The sequence below is a fragment of the Chiloscyllium punctatum genome, chromosome 4 (genome assembly GCF_047496795.1).
Source record: "Chiloscyllium punctatum isolate Juve2018m chromosome 4, sChiPun1.3, whole genome shotgun sequence".
Taxonomy (NCBI): domain Eukaryota; kingdom Metazoa; phylum Chordata; class Chondrichthyes; order Orectolobiformes; family Hemiscylliidae; genus Chiloscyllium; species Chiloscyllium punctatum.
Window position 1 is genome coordinate 78,166,026 of NC_092742.1, and position 20,696 is coordinate 78,186,721.

Consider the following 20,696-nt stretch of genomic DNA (forward strand, 5'->3'; position numbering starts at 1 on the left):
ACAGCATAGGTTCGGAATCCCTTCCCTGGTGATCAGGACTTGGGGCTTCTCTCTCTAGTTCTGCTTCTTAAAGAATATGGGGAAAAAGGTATTTAATTAGTTAGATCTGCTGCCTGGCACTTTCTTTAATGGCCATTTTTATTAATTACTCAGAAATGCAAATTATCAGCTTGTTGCTTTGGAACTGTTATACATTCAGAATTCATTTTACTATGATAGAATCCCTATGGGGTGAAAGCAGACCATTCGGCCCAGCGAGTCCACATCGACCCTCTGAACAGCATTCCCCCCTTCCCCATCCTATCCCTGTGATCCTGCATTTTCCATGGCTAATCCACACAGCCTGCACATCCGTGGACACTATGAGCAAGTTAGCTTGGCCAATCCACCTAACCTGTACATCTTTGGACTGTGGGAGGAAACCCACATAATACAAACTCCACACAGTCACCTGAGGGCGGAATTGAACCGAGATCCCTGGCTCTGTGAGGCAGCAGTGTGAACTGCTGAATCACCCTGCTGTCTGGTATTGTTCTGAAATTTGATCATTGGTTGCCGAAGAAAGAAAAAAACTTGAAATGGATCAATTCAAGGAGTCTGGACAAGCCTGTTTAAGTATATTTTCTCCAAAATTTGATATTATCAGACTGATGCAATGCCAAGACCAGTGTACATATGGCTACACTTCATAGAAAATCAGAAAGATATGGTTTCAAACATCTGAGGGGGTTGGAGAGTGATTTTCTAGAGTATTAGTTTCCTTAATATGTCCTTATATTGAAGATTTTGATGATCCCAGGACAGTTAAAAAAAGGGGAAAAGTTGTTAATAATGACCATTTAACTCATAAGTTGTGTACCAGGCTCGATGGTCAAGTTGTCTTTGACTCAGTTTCTCTATGCAAGCTCCACTGGAAAATAGTTTTAGCCCTTGAGGAATGATAGGCATATCTCAATTCATCAAGACTATCCAGTAATTACTCACAATCTCACGGACTGCATGTTGAAAGAATTCTCAATCTGTTTGCCTGCATTGTATGGCAATGAAGGAGTGATTAAACCTGGAGTTTCTGGCTCATAGTCAGGGCAGTTACTACTGAACCACCAGATATTGCCCCAGAGTAAAATACAACACTCAAATTTAAGTAACCAGAAAGGTTACTTCTTCTTTTGAATATGTAACTTATGCTGTGAAAGCTGAGTAATGCTAAGGAGTTTAAATATCCCCAAAGTCATTAGCAGGAAGCAAGAAACATCAACCAGAGTATTTTGAAAAGGGCTGGTTGCTGTTACTGACCTCAGAGAAACCTGCATATCTAGTATCCAATGCAGAAAGATGTTTTAATGATTTTATCAGGATGTCAGATAAAAGAACTTTATTCCACTCCATTAATTCAGCACGCCAAGCACCAACAATACTTACAATTATCTTCCCTTGCACTATCTCGAATTGCATTCAGTGCTTGCTATGAATGCCCATTATGCACATAGTACGAGTAGCTCTCTAAAGGGTCTGCTGGTGCAGAGGTAGCCTGAACTAGGAGGTATGGGTTCAAGTCCCACCTACTCCAAAAGTGTGTAATATCATCTCTAAACAGGATGGTTATAAAGTAACTGCACTTAGCATCTTTTCACACAATCTTTACAGAGATGCAGGCTGAAATAATAATCCCTTTTAATGTAGATGAATGATGCAAGTAAATGTCAACACATCCATTATGAGTTGCAATGAAAACACTTGGTTATCACTCTCATTCAGAGGAATTCAGCCTGTTATTTCTGTTCTGTTCACAGAAGGCAACTTATAACAACAAAGAAAGAATACACTCAGAAAGTGGACTCCCAGTAGTCAACTGCAAAGCGGAGAAAACCCAGAAAATGCTGGAAATAGAGAGCAATGAAAGGAGGGACGTTGCCCAAGATCGGGGTTCATGCCAACTTCTCTCTATTACCCTCTTTGTTCATTTTAAATCCATCATTCATTCATCAGAAACAAACAATGCATGAGAGACTTCAATATAAAATCTTGGAATAGTTACAACACAGGAGGCTGCCATTCAGTCTGCTTTGATATGCTAGCTTTCAGCAAGTGAAAAGCTGCTCCCCCAGTCCTATCCCATTGTATGTCATTTTGTCTCTTCAGATGTTAGCACAAATCCATTGAGTACATTTAAGACTATGATAAACATGTTCTTGAGATTCAAGGGGATCAAGGGTTATGGGGAGAAAGCGGGAGAATGGAGATGAGAAACTTATCAGCTATGATTAAATGGCGAAGCGGCCATTATTGAATGGTCTAATTTCTGCTCCTACGTATTCTGGTCTTATGATGGAATTTACCTTTCTCTTCCTCTCTGTGGCATTGTCAACCAGGGGGTAATCTCATTCAGCATGCGCAAGGTGATGAGTGAGCAGATGCAAGTTGGAATAAGGACACCAGAGTTTGGCTCAGCTGAAGTCAATGGAGGTGCATGATGGGAGATCAACCAAGAAAGTTTTGATGTATCCAATCTGAAGGTCCTGAAGGTAGTTCTATCTCAATATTACAAGTAGCCATCAAGCATGGAAGGAGGAGCAAAAAATATTTTCAAGAGTGATTTCATAATGGGGAGGTCATAACTCTCAGGAGAGACTTAAATAAACTGCTTTTATTTCTTTTGGAAACAGAAGACTGAGAGGTGAACTGATAGAAATCTTTAAAATTTTCAAGAGACAAAATAGGGTGGATTGGAAAAGATGTTTCTCCTTATAAGTTAGCCATGATATCGTCACTAATAAATCCAAGAATCAGTTGCAGAGAAACTTCTGTGACCAGACAGGTATGAGAATGTGGAGTCAACTACCAAATCAACAAGGATAAAGACTAGCCCACTCAGCCCTTCAATTTGCTCTATCTTTCAATAGGTTTGTGGCTGATCTGATTTTAACCTCAATTCTACATTCTTGCAAACGACTGATAATATTTCATCTCCCAGGTAATCAAGAATCTATATAAAAACTGAAAGAACTGCGGATGCTGTAAGTCAGAAACAAAAACAGAAGTTGCTGGGAAACCGGATCAGGAATCCCACACGGTGTGTTGCCTGACCGGTGCCAGGGAGCAGGACATCTCTGACTGGCTTGAAAGGACACTGGAGTGGGAGGGGGAGGATCCAGTTGTTGTGGTCCATGTTGGGATTAACAACATAGGCAAGGAGGACATGTTTGGGGATTACCAGTCACTAGGAACAATATTAAGGGACAGGTCCTCAACAGTCATAATCTCCAGAGTACTGCCCAAGCCACATGTAAATTTGCTTAGGGATAAGAAAATTAGAGAAGTAAACATGTGCCTAAGGGAGTGCTGTGGGAAAGAAGGGCTCCATTTCATGGGGCATTGGCATCAGATTTGGAACTGGGGCTGGGCGGGGGGTGGAATCTGTACCGATGGGAGACCGATGGGTCTCTACCTCAACTGATCTGGAACCAGTGCTCTCGCAAATCAAGTGGTCACTAGGACTTTAAACCTGTGAGTTGGGGGGAAGGGAAAGGGAAAACAACAGGGAATATGATGGTAAATAAAAAGGTAAGCAGCAGGTTAGCATGTGTGCAGGAGGGTTTAAGTACAAGGCAGACTATGAAAGAAGCAAAAAGGGAGGATAACTCAGGAGATATTAGAGATATTAAATATCCAAGGGGTACCAGACTATTCAGAAGAACAGACAGGAAGGTAAGGGAGGTGGTGTAGCTCTGATATTCAAGGATGACATCAGGGTGGTGTTGAGAGATGATATAGGATCTATGGAGAATGAGGTTGAATCCATTTGGATGGAAATTAGAAATTCTAAGAGGATAAAGTCACTAATAGTTGCTGTTTATAAGCCACCAAATAATAACAACACATTGGGGCAGGGAATAAACAAAGAAATAGCTAATGCCTGTTAAAATGGTATGGCAATTATCATAGGGGATTTTAATCTACATGTAGATTGGTCCAACCAGTTCAGTCAGGGTAGCCTGGAGGTGATGCTCATTGAATGTATCCATGATAGTTTTCTTGAACAGTATGTAATGGAACTGATGAGGGAGCAAGCTATCCTAGATCTGGTCCTATGTAATGAGCCAGGAATAATTAATGTCCTCATAGTTAAGGAAGGGGTGATCACAGTATGCTTGAGTTTAGAATACAGATGGAGAGTGTGAAGATAAAATCCAATACCAGGGTCCTGTGGTTGAACAAGGGAGACTACAATACAATGAGAGAGGACTTGGCTAAAGTAGACTGGAAACAGATATTTTATGGTGGGACAGTTAACGAGCAGTGGAGGACTTTCAAAGCATCTGCCATGGGTGTCTAAGAAAATAAGGGAGGCTATCAAATTGAAAGAGAAGGCATACAAAGTGGCCAAAACAGCATGACTCTAGAAGATTGAGAAAACTTTAAAGGTCAACAGAAAGCCACAAAACGAACTATAAAGAAAAGTGGCATGGAATATAAAGACAGATAGCAAAGTTTTCTACAAATATCTAGAACAAAAAAAAGTGGCTAAAGTAAACATTGGCCCTTTAGAGGATGAAAAGGGGCAGTTAGTTATAGGATATGATGAGGCATTGAACAGGTATTTTATATCGGTCTTCACAGTGGAGGACACTAATAACATGCCAATAACTGACAAAGAGACGAACATAGGCGAGGACCTGGAAACAATCATTATTACAGAAGAATTAGTGTTGGGCAAGCTAACAGAGCTAAGGATTGATAATTCTCCTGGGCCTAACGGAATACACCCCAGGGTAGTAAAAGAGATGGCGGGAGAAATAGCAGGTGCACGAGTGGTAATTTTCCAAAATTCACTGGACTCTGCAGAAGTCCCAGCAGATTGGAAAACAGCAAATGTGATGCCACTGTTTAAAAAGTGATGTAGACAAAAGATGGGAAATTATAGACCAGTGAGCTTAACCTCTGTAGTGGGGAAGATGTTTAAGTCTATTATCAAGGAAGAAATAGCATGGCATCTCGATAGATATTGTCCCATTGGACAGACGCAGCATGGGTTCATGAAGGGCAGGTCATGCTTGACAAATCTTTTGGAATTTTATGAAGGCATTATGAGCAAGGTGGACAATGAGGACCTAGTTGAAGTTGTGCATCTTGATTGCCAAAAGGCCTTCAACAAGATGTCGCACATGAGGCTGTTGCATTATATATATAAAAGGATGCATGGCATTAGGGGTAAAGTATTAGCATGGATAGAGGGTTGGTTGATTGACAGGAAGCAAAAAGTGGGGATAAATGAGTGCTATTCTGGCTGGCAATCAGTGACCAGTGGTGTGCCTCAAGGATCAGTGTTGGGACCACAATTATTTACAATTTATATAGATGATTTGGAGTTGGGGACCACGTGTAAAAGTGTCAAAGTTTGCCAATGATACTAAGATGAGTAGCAGAGCAAAGTGTGCAGAGGTCTGTGAAACTTTGCAGAGGAACAGAGATACATTGAGTGAGTGGGCAAAGGTCTGGCAGATGGAATATAATGTAAATAAATGTGAAATCATACATTTTGGTAGGAGTAATAGTAAAAAGGATTATGAGTTTAATGGTAAGAAGTTACAACATGCAGATATGCAGAGGCACCTGGAGTCCTTGTGCAACCACAGAAGGGTGGTCTGCAGGTACAACAAGTGATTACAACAAATGGAATTTTGTCCTTCATTGCTAAAGGGATTGAGTTTAAAAGCAGGGAGGTTATGTTGCAAATGTACAAGGTGCTGGTGAGGCCTCACCTGGACTACTACAGGCAGATTTGGTCTCCTTACTTGAGAAAGGATGTACTGGCACTAAAGGGGGTGCAGAAGAGGTTCACTAGGTTGATTCTGGCGTTGAAGGGTTTGGCCTATGAGGAAAGGCTTAGTAGACTGGGATTATATTCATTGGCATTCAGAAGAATGAGGGGGGGCATCTTATAGAAACATATAAAATTATAAAGGGAATTAAAAAATAGACATAGAGGGGATGTTTCCACTGGCGGGTGAAACTAGGACAAGTGGGTATAGCCTCAAAATTAGATGGAGCAGATTTAGGACTGAATTGAGAAGGGATTTCTTCACCCAGAGGATTGTAAATCTATGGAATTCTTTGCCCAATGAAGTAGTTGATACTACTTCAGTAAACACTTTTAACGCTAAGATAGTTTTGTTTTGAGCAGTAAAGGAATTAAGGGATATGGTGAGAGCACAGGTAAGTGGAACTGAGTCCACAAAAGGGTCAGCCATGATCTTATTGAAAGGCGGAGCAGGCTCGAAGGGCCAGATGGCCTACTCCTGCTCCTGGGTTCTTAGAAGCTCAGCAGGCCTGGCAGCACCTGTGAGGAGAAATCAGAGTTAATGTTCCGGGTGAAGAATCTACCTTGCTTTGCATTAAAGCTATCTAATGTTTCTCCATCCACTGTCTTTTGCAACATTTTGATCTTTTTTAAAATTCTTTCTGCCAAAATGGACAATTTCACATTTCCATAGATTATACTCCATTTAGCAGATCCACACAGGGTTTCGGAATCGACGAATGCAGTGTAACATTTGGCCCTACCTCCCTTGGGCAGACAGACTTATTCCGTCAGCCAGACCCCTTGTTCCATGCCTGTCACTCGGTAGCCTCCCTCCCTCAGTTATCCTTCATGCCCTGCTCAATGTAAGATTACCAACACCCATTCTCAATCAAGGCATGACAAAGACAAACTTTCCCAAAGCTGACCAAGTAGAGACTGCTCCCTTGAAAGCCCAGCCAGTATAGTACCTCACTTTCTGCACACTCCTTATAGATAACTCAATCGGGAAGGGCAACTTAATTCCAGTAAGCTGGCCATTTTATTAATGAGCAAATCATACACAAGGACTTTCTCAAAATTGGTTGTTGGAAAGCTTGACGCACCTTTAAAATTCCAAGAGATTAATTGCAAATTTTCATCCTGCCTTGAGGATGGGGTTATTTTGGCTCTTGTACAGTCCCACCCCCCCTTGTTTCCCAATACAAGACTCCACCTTATGTATCTATTTAATTGCAGCTTATTCACTCTTTTACACAAAGCTATGGATTTGTTATTTTAATCACATGCAACTTTTTTAAAGACGCAAGTACACAGGACCACAAGTACATTCGGCACTACAGCTGCATTATTCAGATTTGATGACATGGACAAAGTTTTTACCTTGAACCCATCATAACAAACAACTTCAGTGAACTTGTCAGATCACAAGTGTTAGATGTATGCTACTGTTATTAGGCTGCTCCAAAACAGAGAATTGGAACTCCAGCACAGCATGGTGGACCATATCAAAACAGTGAAGATACTATGGGGGCTTGGCAGAATTGAAACTGAAAAGATATTTCCTCTTGTGTGAGAATTTTGAACATGGGCACACAGATTCAACATAAGACGTTTTTCACTTCAGATACAGAGAAGAAAGAATTTCTTCTCTCAGAGACTTATTATTGCTTGGAATTCTCTTCCATGGACAGAAATGGAGGTTGGGTTATTGAATTTATACGAGATTGAGTTAGACAGACTTTTGATTGACCAAGGCAGTCACGGATAATGGGAGAGGAGAGCAAGGTTGAGGCTGCAGTCAGATCAGCCATGATATGATTAAATGGGGTTCAGGCACAATGGCCTACTGCTCCTGTTTCCCACGATCTTACCATCATGTTTTTAATTATTAATGCATTTGTTTTTGAGTTGTTACTTCTACATTCTCATCAGCAGTAAAACCCTCAAAATTACACACAGTATGGACAATAATGAGATGATTCTAGTCACAGTAATGTAATTCTAATCCCAAACCCCAAATCTAATTTCAACACGACCTGCCACTTTTAAATATGGAATGCAAAGTTCCCCAGATGGTGGAGAGCTGAAGTAAAAACAGAAAGAACTGGTGAAACTCAGCAGTTCTTGCAGAATTTATGGAGAGACAGAGAGAGAGAGAGAAATAGACTTAATGCTTCGAATCCAATATGACTCAGTGCATATGATTGGCTCAGCTTCAATAGCCACTTATTTTCGTACATTCTGGCTCTCGTAATCTTTTGCATAAAGTTTTCTTCTCAACTCCCCCTTTGCATTTCAAGTGTTAATCCTAAATACTTACCGCCTATTAAAAGTTCAACAATGGAAATTACCTTCTGCTTTCTTTATAATTCTGAGCACTTTAATTAGATTCCACCTCTAACCTTCTTAACTCAAGCGAGTGCATGTTGAGATTTTCAAGTATCATCTTTGTATCCTGGTACTATCAGAGTAGTATCAAGCCTTTTCCAAGGCTGCAATATTTAAATCTCAAACGTGGCTGAGGCTTTCCAATGTGAACGATGACAAGCCCAATATCCATTGATATTGATCCGGGCAAAGTTCTCTCATGCAGTCACCTCCTTTTCCATTCATTCTCTAGGCAAGAGAAATGTTTGTCGGCACATCACATGGTCATGCGAGCCAGAGGTTTTTACAGTGGGAGGGGCTTTCTGGCACCAAATCTGGCATTTGCCCGTCACTTGTGAGGTGATTTATTATGATGGTTTTAAGCTTGCCCCATTGTCAATGTTATCAATATTGACTAACGCCAGCTGGACACCATTTCACTGGCTGCAAGCCAGGAACTTTCCTAAGGCCAAAGATGGTTGCCCCCCCCCCCCCCAAAAGCCCAGAATATTATTTTCTTATTCATTCATGGGATGAGGGTGTTGCTGGCTAGGCCAGCACTTATTGTTCACCCCCAGTTGCCCAGAGAGTGTTAAGAGTCAACCACATTGCTGTGGGTCTGAAGTCATCAGCCAAGTGTGGAGGAGTACCCCTTGTTGCCTGGCAACCATCACTGTGTAGGGAAAGGGCCTTTGAAAGAGGAGGGACAATTGTGAAAGGCCCAGGATGTAAGAGTTTGGGCAGCTTCCTAGATGTCAAGTGCAAACCTGCTTTTTCAGATTGCTGTGGTCACAAATGATTTGAATGTTAAAGGGATGGAATCTTTTTTAACGCTTTATGAGAGAGTGCTCTAAATTGCCAAGTGAGTGCTATTGATGATATCCTGACCCTGTGAGAAACCAGAGGTGCCTGAGAACCCTGGCTGCTTGACTCCCCATGTCGATGGGGCAATGGTGGTGATTTGGTGGGCTCTTCCAAAGAGTTTGTCAGTGACATCGTGAGTGCAGTTAGGAGTCGATCCCTGTTAAGTCCCTGGTAGCTCCCTGAAATGATTGGCTAGCAAAGTGGTTACCCTTACGGCTTCAGGGATGGAATTGCCACCCAGCTTTTGACTGCAGGTCCACATCCAGCAGCCGGTAAAGGTACAACATGATGGATGAGGATATTCAGGGTCACCTTCTCGACTGGTTCTCACTCATTTCCAGTGAGTGGCTCCTAAGCCTGTAGATCGTTTTCACAGAAGGTGATACCCTGTTGCTTCTCTATCCACAGGAGAAGCAGGGTGGTGGACAGGGCTGCTGCTGAGGCTGCAATGTCTCTGATGTCTTCTGTGTCGGTCCCTTTGCATATCATATCACCCCATGAAGACCTCCTGGGTCAACCTCTGCCAGGTTCCTTTGCTTTCAGCAGATAGGAGTGAAAAGGAGATGAAAGCTCACACTCTTAACAAAGGGCCACTTTAGCCCTGACACAAAGCTGCAGGTTATGCCCCCAGTGAGGTTAGTCCTGGTCTTGGACAAGGCCTCAATCAGCAAGTGTTCCTTGTCATTCTGTTTGGCTCTGGGTCATTACAGGTCAGCTCCTTGCAACCAGCACCACAGAGGTTTGGAAGCGTGTATGACTGTCGGATTATCCTCTAGCCTGACAATACCCATCACACATTCATCAGTCATCTGGTCTCACCTTTCATCCTGTGTGTGAGACTTTCTCAGTTACAAGTGATGTCTTGCAATCCTAGACACAGTGAGGAAGGTGAGACTTTTGGTGAATGTGCCTTAGCCTACTGACTCCACTTGACCCAATAAATGAACCCCACACCCCTGCCATTTATCTCTCAGTCCCCTGGCCCACAAGCCTCATTCCTGATGAAAGGCTTATGACTGAAACATCCACTCTCCTACTCATCAGATGCTGCCTGACTGGCTGTGCTTTTCCAGCACCGCACTCTTGACTTTTATGGGCCAGAGCTGGGACACGAGCACAGTACCACAAGAATGAAGCATTCCTGGTTCCCTGATGACCCTTCACCCTCACCTTTTGAGCCCCTTTATGTGACGATTAATGCCCCCTTTAACATCCCAGAGCCCATGACTATTGAGATCAGCACGTCTTTGTGGGCCGTTTATCTTCCCCATGATGACTGAAAGTGACTTTGGCTTAACTTGACCAACCCACATCAGGACAAAAGCAGTGTATCTTCCGGCTTGGAGCCGCCTGTAGGGAGTCCAATTTGCCAGTGGCTTCTCTTATCAAAGGTTCCAGTAAGTCATGATGGCAAAACATTTTTCCAGTTACTACAAACTGAAAAGCAGAAAAAAAATATGGTACATCATTTTTGCATAATTCACTTACCCCCTCAGAATAAATAATTGTAGGCCACTCTACAGCAAAGTGGTAAGTTCCCAGCTGCACAAAGATACAGGATATATTCACCAATGACATTTTCTTCAATCACCAGCAGACGATAATTAGAATTCATGAAAGGACTCGTGTGCTGATTATGTAATTGTGTGGGCCAAAAAGGCTGCTCTTCAAGTGATGTTGAATCACTTTGATTACAGGTTATAAATAGAAAAATGCTGCTTAATTTAACTGTACGAGCATCCTGGTTTGATTTGCTTTGTTTGCAGCTTTGAAAGAAAACACAGAACCTGAAATTAGCCTTTTGACAAGGAGCTGCAATAATATTGTGAGCAACTGTAGGAGTAAAACCCTGCGATTGTTTCTCATCAAACGTCTGAGGCATGAAAACAAAGAAATAAACCTTCGGTACCAAAGAACAAATCTTGCTTGCAGTGAGATTTCCTGTCCCTGAATTAATAAGATGGTTGTTCTAACCCCAGTTCAGTTAAGGTTTCATTTATTTCCATGGTGTCAGTCTGGCTCTGTTTTCTTGACTTCATGCCTAGGGACTATGATGCTCATTACAAGAATATTTGTTTATATCCACACTTGTCATAACATTTCTCTTGTTACAACAGGACTTTCAACTAACATGAAGTGTATAACTTAGGCTGATACTTCAATGTGATCATAGGGAATACTGCACTATCAGAGGTCCACATATTGGCAAATCATTAACTAAATTTATTGTGTAGTTGGTAAAGATCCTACTGGGTAACTTGAAGAAGACTGGGAGTTCTGTCCCAGAACAATTGGCCCTCATTTCCCAGCCTTTGCTCTGCACATAAATCCCACAATCTTCAAAAGAACAAAAACAAAATGAAGGAATTTTTCTGAATATGAACCACTTCAAGAGTACGGATGGCACGGTGGCACAGTGGTTAGCACTGCTGCCTCACAGCACCAGAGACCCGGGTTCAATTCCCGCCTCAGATGCGGAGTTTACACATTCTCCCCGTGTCTGCGTGAGATTGCTCCGGGTGCTCCGGTTTCCTCCCACAGTCCAAAGATGTGCAGGTTAGGTGAATTTGCCACGCTAAATTGCCCGTAGTGTTAGGTGAAGGGGTAAATGTAGGGGAATGGGTCTGGGTGGGTTGCGCTTCAGCGGGTTGGTGTGGACTTGTTGGGCCGAAGGGCCTGTTTCCACACTGTAAGTAATCTAATCTAATCTCCTAAATAATCTGAATGACACACTTTAGAAGTGCAGGTTTGCTCATTCTTTCTGGGTATAAACAAACACACTACTTGCAGCGTTGTAGGTTCAAATATCACTCCACATATTTCAGGATAAAAGTTCATGCTGACACACCGGCATAGTACCAGGGCAGTACCGATCGAATGAGATGATAAACCTTAGATGACCTGTCAGTTGGATGTAAATAATCTCATGGCTCCATCGTGAACAGCAAGGATTTTACCCAGACTAATATTTATTTCCTCGACATATACCACGAAAACACATTATCTGGTAGTTATCAAATTGCCGAGCTTACTGTGCGCATTGATTGCTGCATTACAACAGTGATTTCACTTGAAAATTACATTATTAGCTTGAAACATCTATTGAGATGTCTGGTAGCCATGAAAAGTAATGTATACTTGAAACCCGTTACATAGAACATAGAATATTGCAGCGCAGTACAGGCCCTCTGGCTCTCGATGTTGTGCTGACCTGAGGGACCAATGTGAAGCCCATCCAACTTACACTATTATGCCTATCATTTAAATGCCCTTAAAGTTGGCGAGTCTACTACTGTTGCAGGCACTCCGTGCCAGGCCCCTACTACCCTGAGTAAAGAAACTAGAGTCACAGAGATGTACAGCATGGAAACACACCATTCGGTCCAACCCGTCCATGCCGACCAGATGTCCCAACCCAATCTAGGCCCACCTGCCAGCACCCGGCCCATATTCCCCCAAACCCTTCCTATTCATATACCCATCCAAATGCCTCTTAAATGTTGCAATTGCATCAGCCTCCACCACTTCCTCTGGCAGCTCATTCCATACACGAACCACCGTCTGTGTGAAACAGTCGCCCCTGAGGTCTCTTTTACATCTTTCCTCTCTCACACTAAACCTATGCCCTTTAGTTTTGGACTCCCCCACCCCAGGGAAAAGACATGCCCTTCATGATTTTGTAAACGTCTATAATGTCCGACACTGCAGGGAAAACAGCCCCAGCCTGTTCAGCCTCTCCCTATAGCTCAAATCCTCTATCCCTGGCAACATCCTTGTAAATCTTTTCTGAACCCTTTCAAGTTTCACAACATCTTTCCGATAGGAAGGAGTCCAGACTTGCACACAATATTCCAACAGTGGCCTAACCAATGTCCTGTACAGCTGCAACATGACCTCCCAACCCGTGTACTCAATACTCTGACCAATAAAGGAAAGCATACCAAACACCTTCTTCACTATCCTATCTACCTGTGACTCCATTTTCAAGGAGCTATGAACCTGCACTCCAAGGTCTCTTTGTTCAGCAACACTCCCTAGGACCTTAGTCCTGCTAAGATTTGCTTTCCCAAAATGCAGCACTGAATTAAACTCCATCTGCCACTTCTCAGTCCATTGGCCCATCTGATCCAGATCCTCTTGTAATCTGAGGTAACCCTCTTCACTGTCCTCTACACCTCCAATTTTGGTGTCATCTGCAAACGTACTAACTGTACCTCTTATGCTCACATCCAAATCATTTATGTAAATGACAGAACGTAGAGGACCCAGCACCGATCCTTGTGGCACTCCACTGGTCACAGGTCTCACAGTCTGAAAAACAACCCTCCACCACCGCCCTCTGTCTTCTACCTTTGACCCAGTTCTGTATCCAAATGGCTAGTTCTTCCTGTATTCCATGAGATCTAACCTTGCTAACCAGTCTCTCATGGGGAACCTTGTCGAATACCTTACTGAAGTCCATATAGATCACATCTACCGCTCTGCCCTCATCATTCCTCTTTGTTACTTCTTCAAAAAACTCAATCAAGTTTGTGAGACATGATTTCCCACGCACAAAGCCCATGTTGACTATCCCTGATCAGTCCTTGCCTTTCCAAATACATGTACATCCTGTTCCTCAGGATTCCCTCCAACAACTTTCCCACCACCAACATCAGGCTCACTGGTCTGTAGTTCCCTGGCTTGTCCTTACCACCCTTCTTAAACAGTGGCTTCACATTCGCCAACCTCCTGTCTTCCGGCACTTCACCTGTGACTATCGATGATACAAATATCTCAGCAAAAAGCCCAGAAATCACTTCTCTTGCTTCCCACAGAGTCCTAGGGTCCTGATCAAGTCCTGGGGATTTATGCGTTTTAAGACATCTAGCACTTCCTCCTCTGTAATATAGACATTTTACAAGGTGTCGCCATCTATTTCGCAACTTTATATATCTTCCACATCCTTTTTCACAGTAAATACTGATGCAAAATTCTCGTTTAATATCTCCCCCATTTTCTGTGGCTCTTCACAAAGCCCACCTTGCTGATCTTTGAGGGGGCATATTCTCTCCCTGGTTACCCTTTTGTCCTTAATGTATTTGTAAAAACCCTTTGGATTCTCTTTAATTCTATTTTCCAAAGCTATCTCGTGTCCCCTTTTTGCCCTCCTGATTTCTCTCTTAAGTATACTCCTACTGCCTTTATACTCTTCTACAGATTCACTCAATCTATCCTGCCTATACCTTACATATGCTTCCTTCTTTTTCTCAACCAAACCCTCAATTTCTTTAGTCATCCAGCATTCCTTATACCTACCAGCCTTCCCTTTCACCCTAACAGGAATATACTTTCTCTGGATTCTCGTTATCTCATTCCTGAAGGCTTCCCATTTTCCAGCCGTCCCTTTACCTACGAACATCTTCCTCCAATCTGCTTTTGAAAATTCTTGCCTAATACCGTCAAAATTAGCCTTTCTCCAATTTAGAACTTCAACTTTTAGATCTGGTCCATCGTTTTTGCATTACTGTTTTAAATCTAATTGAATTATGATCGCTGGCCCCAAAGTGCTCCCCTACTAATACCTCAGTCACCTGCCCTGCCTTATTTCCCAAGAATAGGTCAAGTTTTTCACCTTCTCTAGTAGGTACATCCACATACTGAATCAGAAAATTTTCTTGTATACACTTAACAAATTCCTCTCCATCTAAACCCTTAACACTATGGCAGTCCCAGTCTATGTTTGGAAAGTTAAAATCCCCTACCCTAACCACCCAATTATTCTTACAAATAGCTGAGATCTCCTTACAAGTTTGTTTCTCAATTTCCCTCTGACTATTAGGTGGTCTATAATACAATCCCAATAAGGTGATCATCCCTTTCTTATTTCTCACTTCCACCCAAATAACTTCCCTAGATGTATTTCCAGGAATAGCCTCCCTCAGCACAGCTGTAATGCTATCCCTTATCAAAAACGCCACTCCCCCTCCTCTCTTGCCTCCCTTTCTATCCTTCCCGTAGCATTTGTATCCTGGAACATTAAGCTGCCAGTCCTGTCCATCCCTGAGCCATGTTTCCATAGTTGCTATGATATCCCAGTCCCATGTTCCTAACCATGCCCTGAGTTCATCTGCCTTCCCCGTTAGGCCATTTGCATTGAAATAAATGCAGTTTAATTTATTAGTCCTACCTTGTCCCTGCCTGCCCTGACTGTTTGACTCGCTTCTGTTCTCAACTGTACCAGTCTCAGATTGATATCTTTCCTCACTATCTTCCTGGGTCCCACCCCCCCACCTTACTAGTTTAAATCCTCCCATGCAGCTCTAGCAAATTTCCCTGCCAGTATATTAGTCTCCTTCCAATTTAGGTGCAATCCGTCCTTCTTGTACAGGTCACTTTTACCACAAAAGAGATTCCAATGATCCAAAAATGTGAATCCTTCTCCCATTCCCATACACCAGCTCCTGAGCCATGCATTCATCTGCTCTATCTTCCTATTCCTGCCCTCACTAGCTGGTAGCACCAGGAGTATTCCAGATATTACTACTCTCGAGGACCTCCTTTTTAAATTCCTGCCTAACTCTCTGTAATCATCCTTCAGAATCTCAACCTTTTCCCTTCCTATGTCATTGGTTCCAATGTGGACAATGACCTCTTGCTGGCCCCTCTCCCCCTTGAGAACATTCTGCGCCATCTCTGAGACATGCTTGATCCCGGCACCAGGGAAGCAACACACCATTCTGATTTTTCGCAGCTGGCCACAGAAACGTCTGTCTGTACCTTGGACTAGAGAATCCCTGAACACAATTTTTGGAACTTTGGAAAACTACCTCTGACATCTGTCCTATATCTATCACCCCTCAAGTTAAAGCTATTTCCCATCATTTCCTTTCAAACAAAATAAAGGGCAAAACAATTATTATGAAAACACTAGAAGTAATTCTGTATGTAAAGGCTTATACAACAATGTAGTCAAGAGGGTTTACTTTGGTGGAGAAGCCTGGGGAATGTTGTTGTTATTGCTTCCTTATAGCATATAATCTTCTCAAACAAAAGGTGTAAGGGACTCCTCAATAACTGCCACTTATGCTGTTCTTTGATAGTTCACGATCGTGTAGGCTTCTCAATAGTTTTGCCTTCCAGTGGAGAAATCCATGCCTCTGACATGCATTCTGCTTAAAGTGACTCTATCAATCAGAGCTGTGGCTGTCATTCGAATGACAGGCATTTACATCAACCAAAATTAGGAGCAGGTTGACTCTCCCGAAAGGATGCGGGATTCTTATTGAATTAAGGAGCATCAACAATAAGGCACGACAACGCTGTGCTCAGGATGGCCAATTTGTCTGGCTCTGTTGAAAAGCAAACAATGTAATGGATGCACAGGTAACCTTCACGGAAAATGTCTGTGCATTACACCAGACAGGCAAACAAATTTCCAGGAAACAGCTTTAGCTGTTATGCTGCTGGAAAGACAAACTGAAGATCTATTTTATATTCTTGTTTCCGATCAGTTTCCAAATTGAAGTGACAAAGTGCGGCACTGGAAAAAGCACAGCAGGTCAGGCAGCATCGAGGAGCAAGAGAGTCGACGTTTCAGGCAGGACGCTTGAGGTACCAAGTAAAGAATAATAAAAGTCAAGGAGGGCTTACAAGATAATGTTGTGACTGAGGATGGTCAGGCAATTCTGTAATTTCCCTCATTTTTGATGCAATGGCCAAAGTGTTATATTCGGTTCTGCCGATTATGCTACAGGAGCGAAAAATTCAAAATTCGAATGAGCACTTGTAGTCACGAATAATCAACTTTTGATTAATAATTATTTCCACCCGAAGTATTAATGCGATTCACTCACAATTTAATTCCTTACAACCTATTTGAGGATGTCTCGTGGCACAATGTGGAGAGTTTCAGCCTCTGAGGTGGAGGATGCTGATTTGAGTCACAGCCCAAAGCTTTACAACCAGAGGCACATTATAATCCAGCAGAGAAGTTCTAATCATTTCACACACACCAGTGACAGGCAGTAACAGCAGGAGAGACTGGGTCAGCCATCTGATGAAATGAACACTAGAGTCTCCAACATCATAACTGATAACACATGACTACAGTTGCATGCTAAAATTGCACGGTGCCACTATACTTTGGCTCCATGATGGAATGGTAAGACCTTCACATCATCACATTATCTGACCAGGCTATTTTCCTGCATATTGATAATTACCACAGACCAAAGCTGCCCACGATGTACCCTTTGTTTTTAGTTAGTTATAACAATAATGCATCAAAGAATAGCACCTCTATTTTAACAGCAATCAGAAACCACAATTAATGAGAAATCATTGTTTTTAAGAAACATAATGAAGAACATAACATCAGGAAAGCCAGTTTGTAACTATAGAAGAATGTCTTTAAAATTCAATGTTTTAAGGATACCCTTATCAGAAAAGGTCTGCCCATAGATATTGATTTGATCTCAGCTATAGTATTGTGGTCATGCAGCCAAAACGTACAACTGAGAATTGCTCAAAGTGTATGCTATAGCAGTCTAGTCATAAGATAGGACCTACCTGTCCAATGCAATGACAGTAAAGCTGAGAACAGTGACAGAACAGAAGACTTTGTGCAAGAATTTGATAATTTTACAGAAGAGCAGGGTGTAGATCCACCAGCAGCAGTGTGGACTGGCACTCAGGATGATATCGAAAGGCACACAAAAGACACTTGCACAGATTCCAGCACAGGCCAGGTTTTTGATGAAACGATTTGTGACAGACTTGAATACTGATGTGCGGCATGTGGACCATAATACCATCAGGTTTCCTGCATCAAATAAAATGGCAAACTGGTGAGAGACATGCAGGAATAAAATGCAGTAAAGGCCAAATGGGGTTCTGTTTTAGTAGTCAGTGCCTTTTTCACATTACCAATGTCCCTTTAAGACATGGCATGCAACAAAAAACAATATTGATTTTACAGAAGTAATAACACATTTGAATGGATAATACAACGGGAAAAAAATGCCTTTAACTTATTTGCTTTCTGTACATCACTCTTCTCCCTAGCTCTCTAGGAAATACTAAGTCATGCATTATTCCAGAGGTATCAGTAGCCCTCTGCTAGGTAATTTGTAGCTATTCCTTTTTGTCAGTGCATATTATTGGGCTATTTGGCCATCTGCAGAGTTACGAGCACATAACAGCATGCCTAATCCTCTATAAAAGGGTTACAATCCATAATCAGCACTGGCTGACTTAATTTTTCTTTTGCATCTGAAATGTTTTGTTACATTTCTAGTCCAACTATTATCCCAGTTGAAATCAGATCATAGTCATAGATGTGTACAGCACAGAAACAGACCCTTCAGTCCAACTCGTTCATGCCGACCAGATATCCTAAATTTATCTAGTCCCATTTGCCAGGACTTGGCCCATATCCCTCTGAACCCTTCCCTATTCATGTACCCATCCAGATGCCTTTGAAATGTCGTAACTGTACCAGCCTCCACCACTTCTTCTGGCAGTTCATTCCATATATGCACCACACTTTGCATGAGAAGTTGCCCCATAGATCCCTTTTAAATCTATCCCCTCTCACCCTAAACCTATGTCCTCTTGCTCTAGTCTCCCCCACCCCAGGGGAAAGACCTTGTCTATTTACCCTATCCATGTGCCTCATGATTTTTTCAACCTCTGCAAGGTAACCCCTCAGCCTCTGACGCTCCAGGTAAAACAGCCCCAACTGATTCAGCCTCTCCCTTTAGCTCAAACCCTCCAACCCTGGCAACATCCTAGTAAATCTTTTCTGACCCCTTTCAAATTTCACATCATTCTAATAGGATGGAGACCAGAACTATACACAATGTTCCAAAAGTGGCCTAACTGATATCCTATACAGCTGCAACATGACCTCCCAACTCCTGTACTTAATGCTCTGACCAATAAAGGAAAGCATACCAAACGCCTTCTTCACAATCCTATCTACCTGCAACTCCACCTTCAAGGAGCTATGAACCTGCACTCCAAGGTCTCTTTGTCCATTAAGTGGAGAGTCCTGCCATGATTTGCCTTTCCAGGGTTAAATCCAGAATTTAAAGCCATAAGTCATGATTTAGTTGCACAACAGATGGTGCTTTGGATTGAATTAAATGGGAAGGTGTCTGAATCTACTTGCAAAACAAATTAACATCGACTTTTCTGGGTTGGCTATTAAAAGGCTGGTATTATTTCTTTTGTCAGCAGACTCATTGGCTGCCTTTTTGTCTCCATGATGAGTGTACTTACCCTAAGTATTTCTAATCTGACTACAATAAAGGAACAAGGCTGAAAGACAGGAATAACAGGGCCTGAAAAATACTGAATTTAAGAGATGACTTTGTCAAAACAGACTTTGAACCTTGTGAGGACTTTGAAGAGGCTGGAGCAACTCAGCAATTCCAACCAGATTCTAGTTTATAATATTAGTTCCTTGAAATTCAATTCCATTGGTGATTGTTGGGACCTGTTGAGGTTTTTAGATATTGATTAGCTCTAAAGGTGTGTCTCAATTCTGTTTGCTTGTTTTTAGAACATTAAGTTGCTCACTTAAAACTCAATCCCACAATCTCTGGAGGACAGGAATACATGTTGATGCAGCAAGGAATGCTGTTGGAGTCCAACAATGTAGATTATTCTCATTTTTGCTACAAATTGATATTTAGGTTGGAACAAGTTGAACTCAGGAAGACATTTAACCATATACTACTGTCAAACCATTTGCAACAATGGTACTAGGAATAATAGCAACAGACTCCTACAAACATTTCAAAGTTCTGAATATAAAACGTTACCATAAGGGTCTTATGCGAATTGTCGATCATTGATCACATGGAGCTGGAACCTGAGGGAGAAAGGTCCTGATGAAGGTCTGCAACTGTCTATTTTGCAATTAGTGCAAACCCTCCATAGATATTTATTAAATTATGTTAGAATGCTTTCTGGCTCTCTTCTAGTGCAGACCACAATCTGTGGTATTAATGCAAAAAGTAGAACCCATTGGAATTGATGTTAAAGTACTCCTGGAGCATATTTTTCATGCCAAGTTTTATGAATCAGTTCAAAAAATGTTTAAAATCAAAATGCTTTGCTGGATGAAACAGAACTAAAGAACAATGTAAAGAGAATAACAGATACCTGATACCAACAGCATTAATTCCATTATGGTAAGTACATTTTTTTCAATCTGAGAAATTTATAACCACTGTCTGAACCTCAGAGCAAATTTTGCAGGCTTGAAATTGCCTAGCTTTGTTGACTTCTTTTGTGTAATAGATATGCTGCAGAGTTCAAGGATGTTTTACTCAGGCTTTACTTCTTTGTAAGCTTTTTTACTGCTTGTCGTTAGCAGATGCTGATGGGGACTACATTCTGAAGAATTGACTCACGAAAATCATTCACATTGCAGAATTAATGATTATGTCTGTGTCACTGCAGGTTTATCCAGTAATAATGCATCAGTGATTGCTAAAAAATAACATAGTCTATAACTGTACCTTTTAGTTTCTAATGTCACAAGTGCAGCTGCATTTTTCTAAGTAATACAACTCAGCGCAGGCATTAGAATTATTGGTAATATATCCAAAATAAACTTGTATAAACCAAAGTATCAAAATCCCAGTAGGAGATCAGCTGGATATTGCTGTCT

At 41.9% G+C, this 20,696-nt stretch overlaps 1 protein-coding gene across 2 annotated transcripts in view; it reads right to left on the reverse strand.

The window, feature by feature from the left end:
• gpr176 (G protein-coupled receptor 176) overlaps nt 1-20,696 on the reverse strand; it is a 55,584-nt gene that overhangs the window by 11,089 nt on the left and 23,799 nt on the right. For both annotated transcript variants that reach the window (XM_072569087.1, XM_072569086.1), the window contains exon 2: nt 17,585-17,837. In XM_072569087.1, coding sequence (XP_072425188.1) covers nt 17,585-17,829 — 245 coding nt within the window. In that variant the 5' untranslated portion in view covers nt 17,830-17,837. The remainder of the gene's footprint in view (nt 1-17,584; nt 17,838-20,696) is intronic.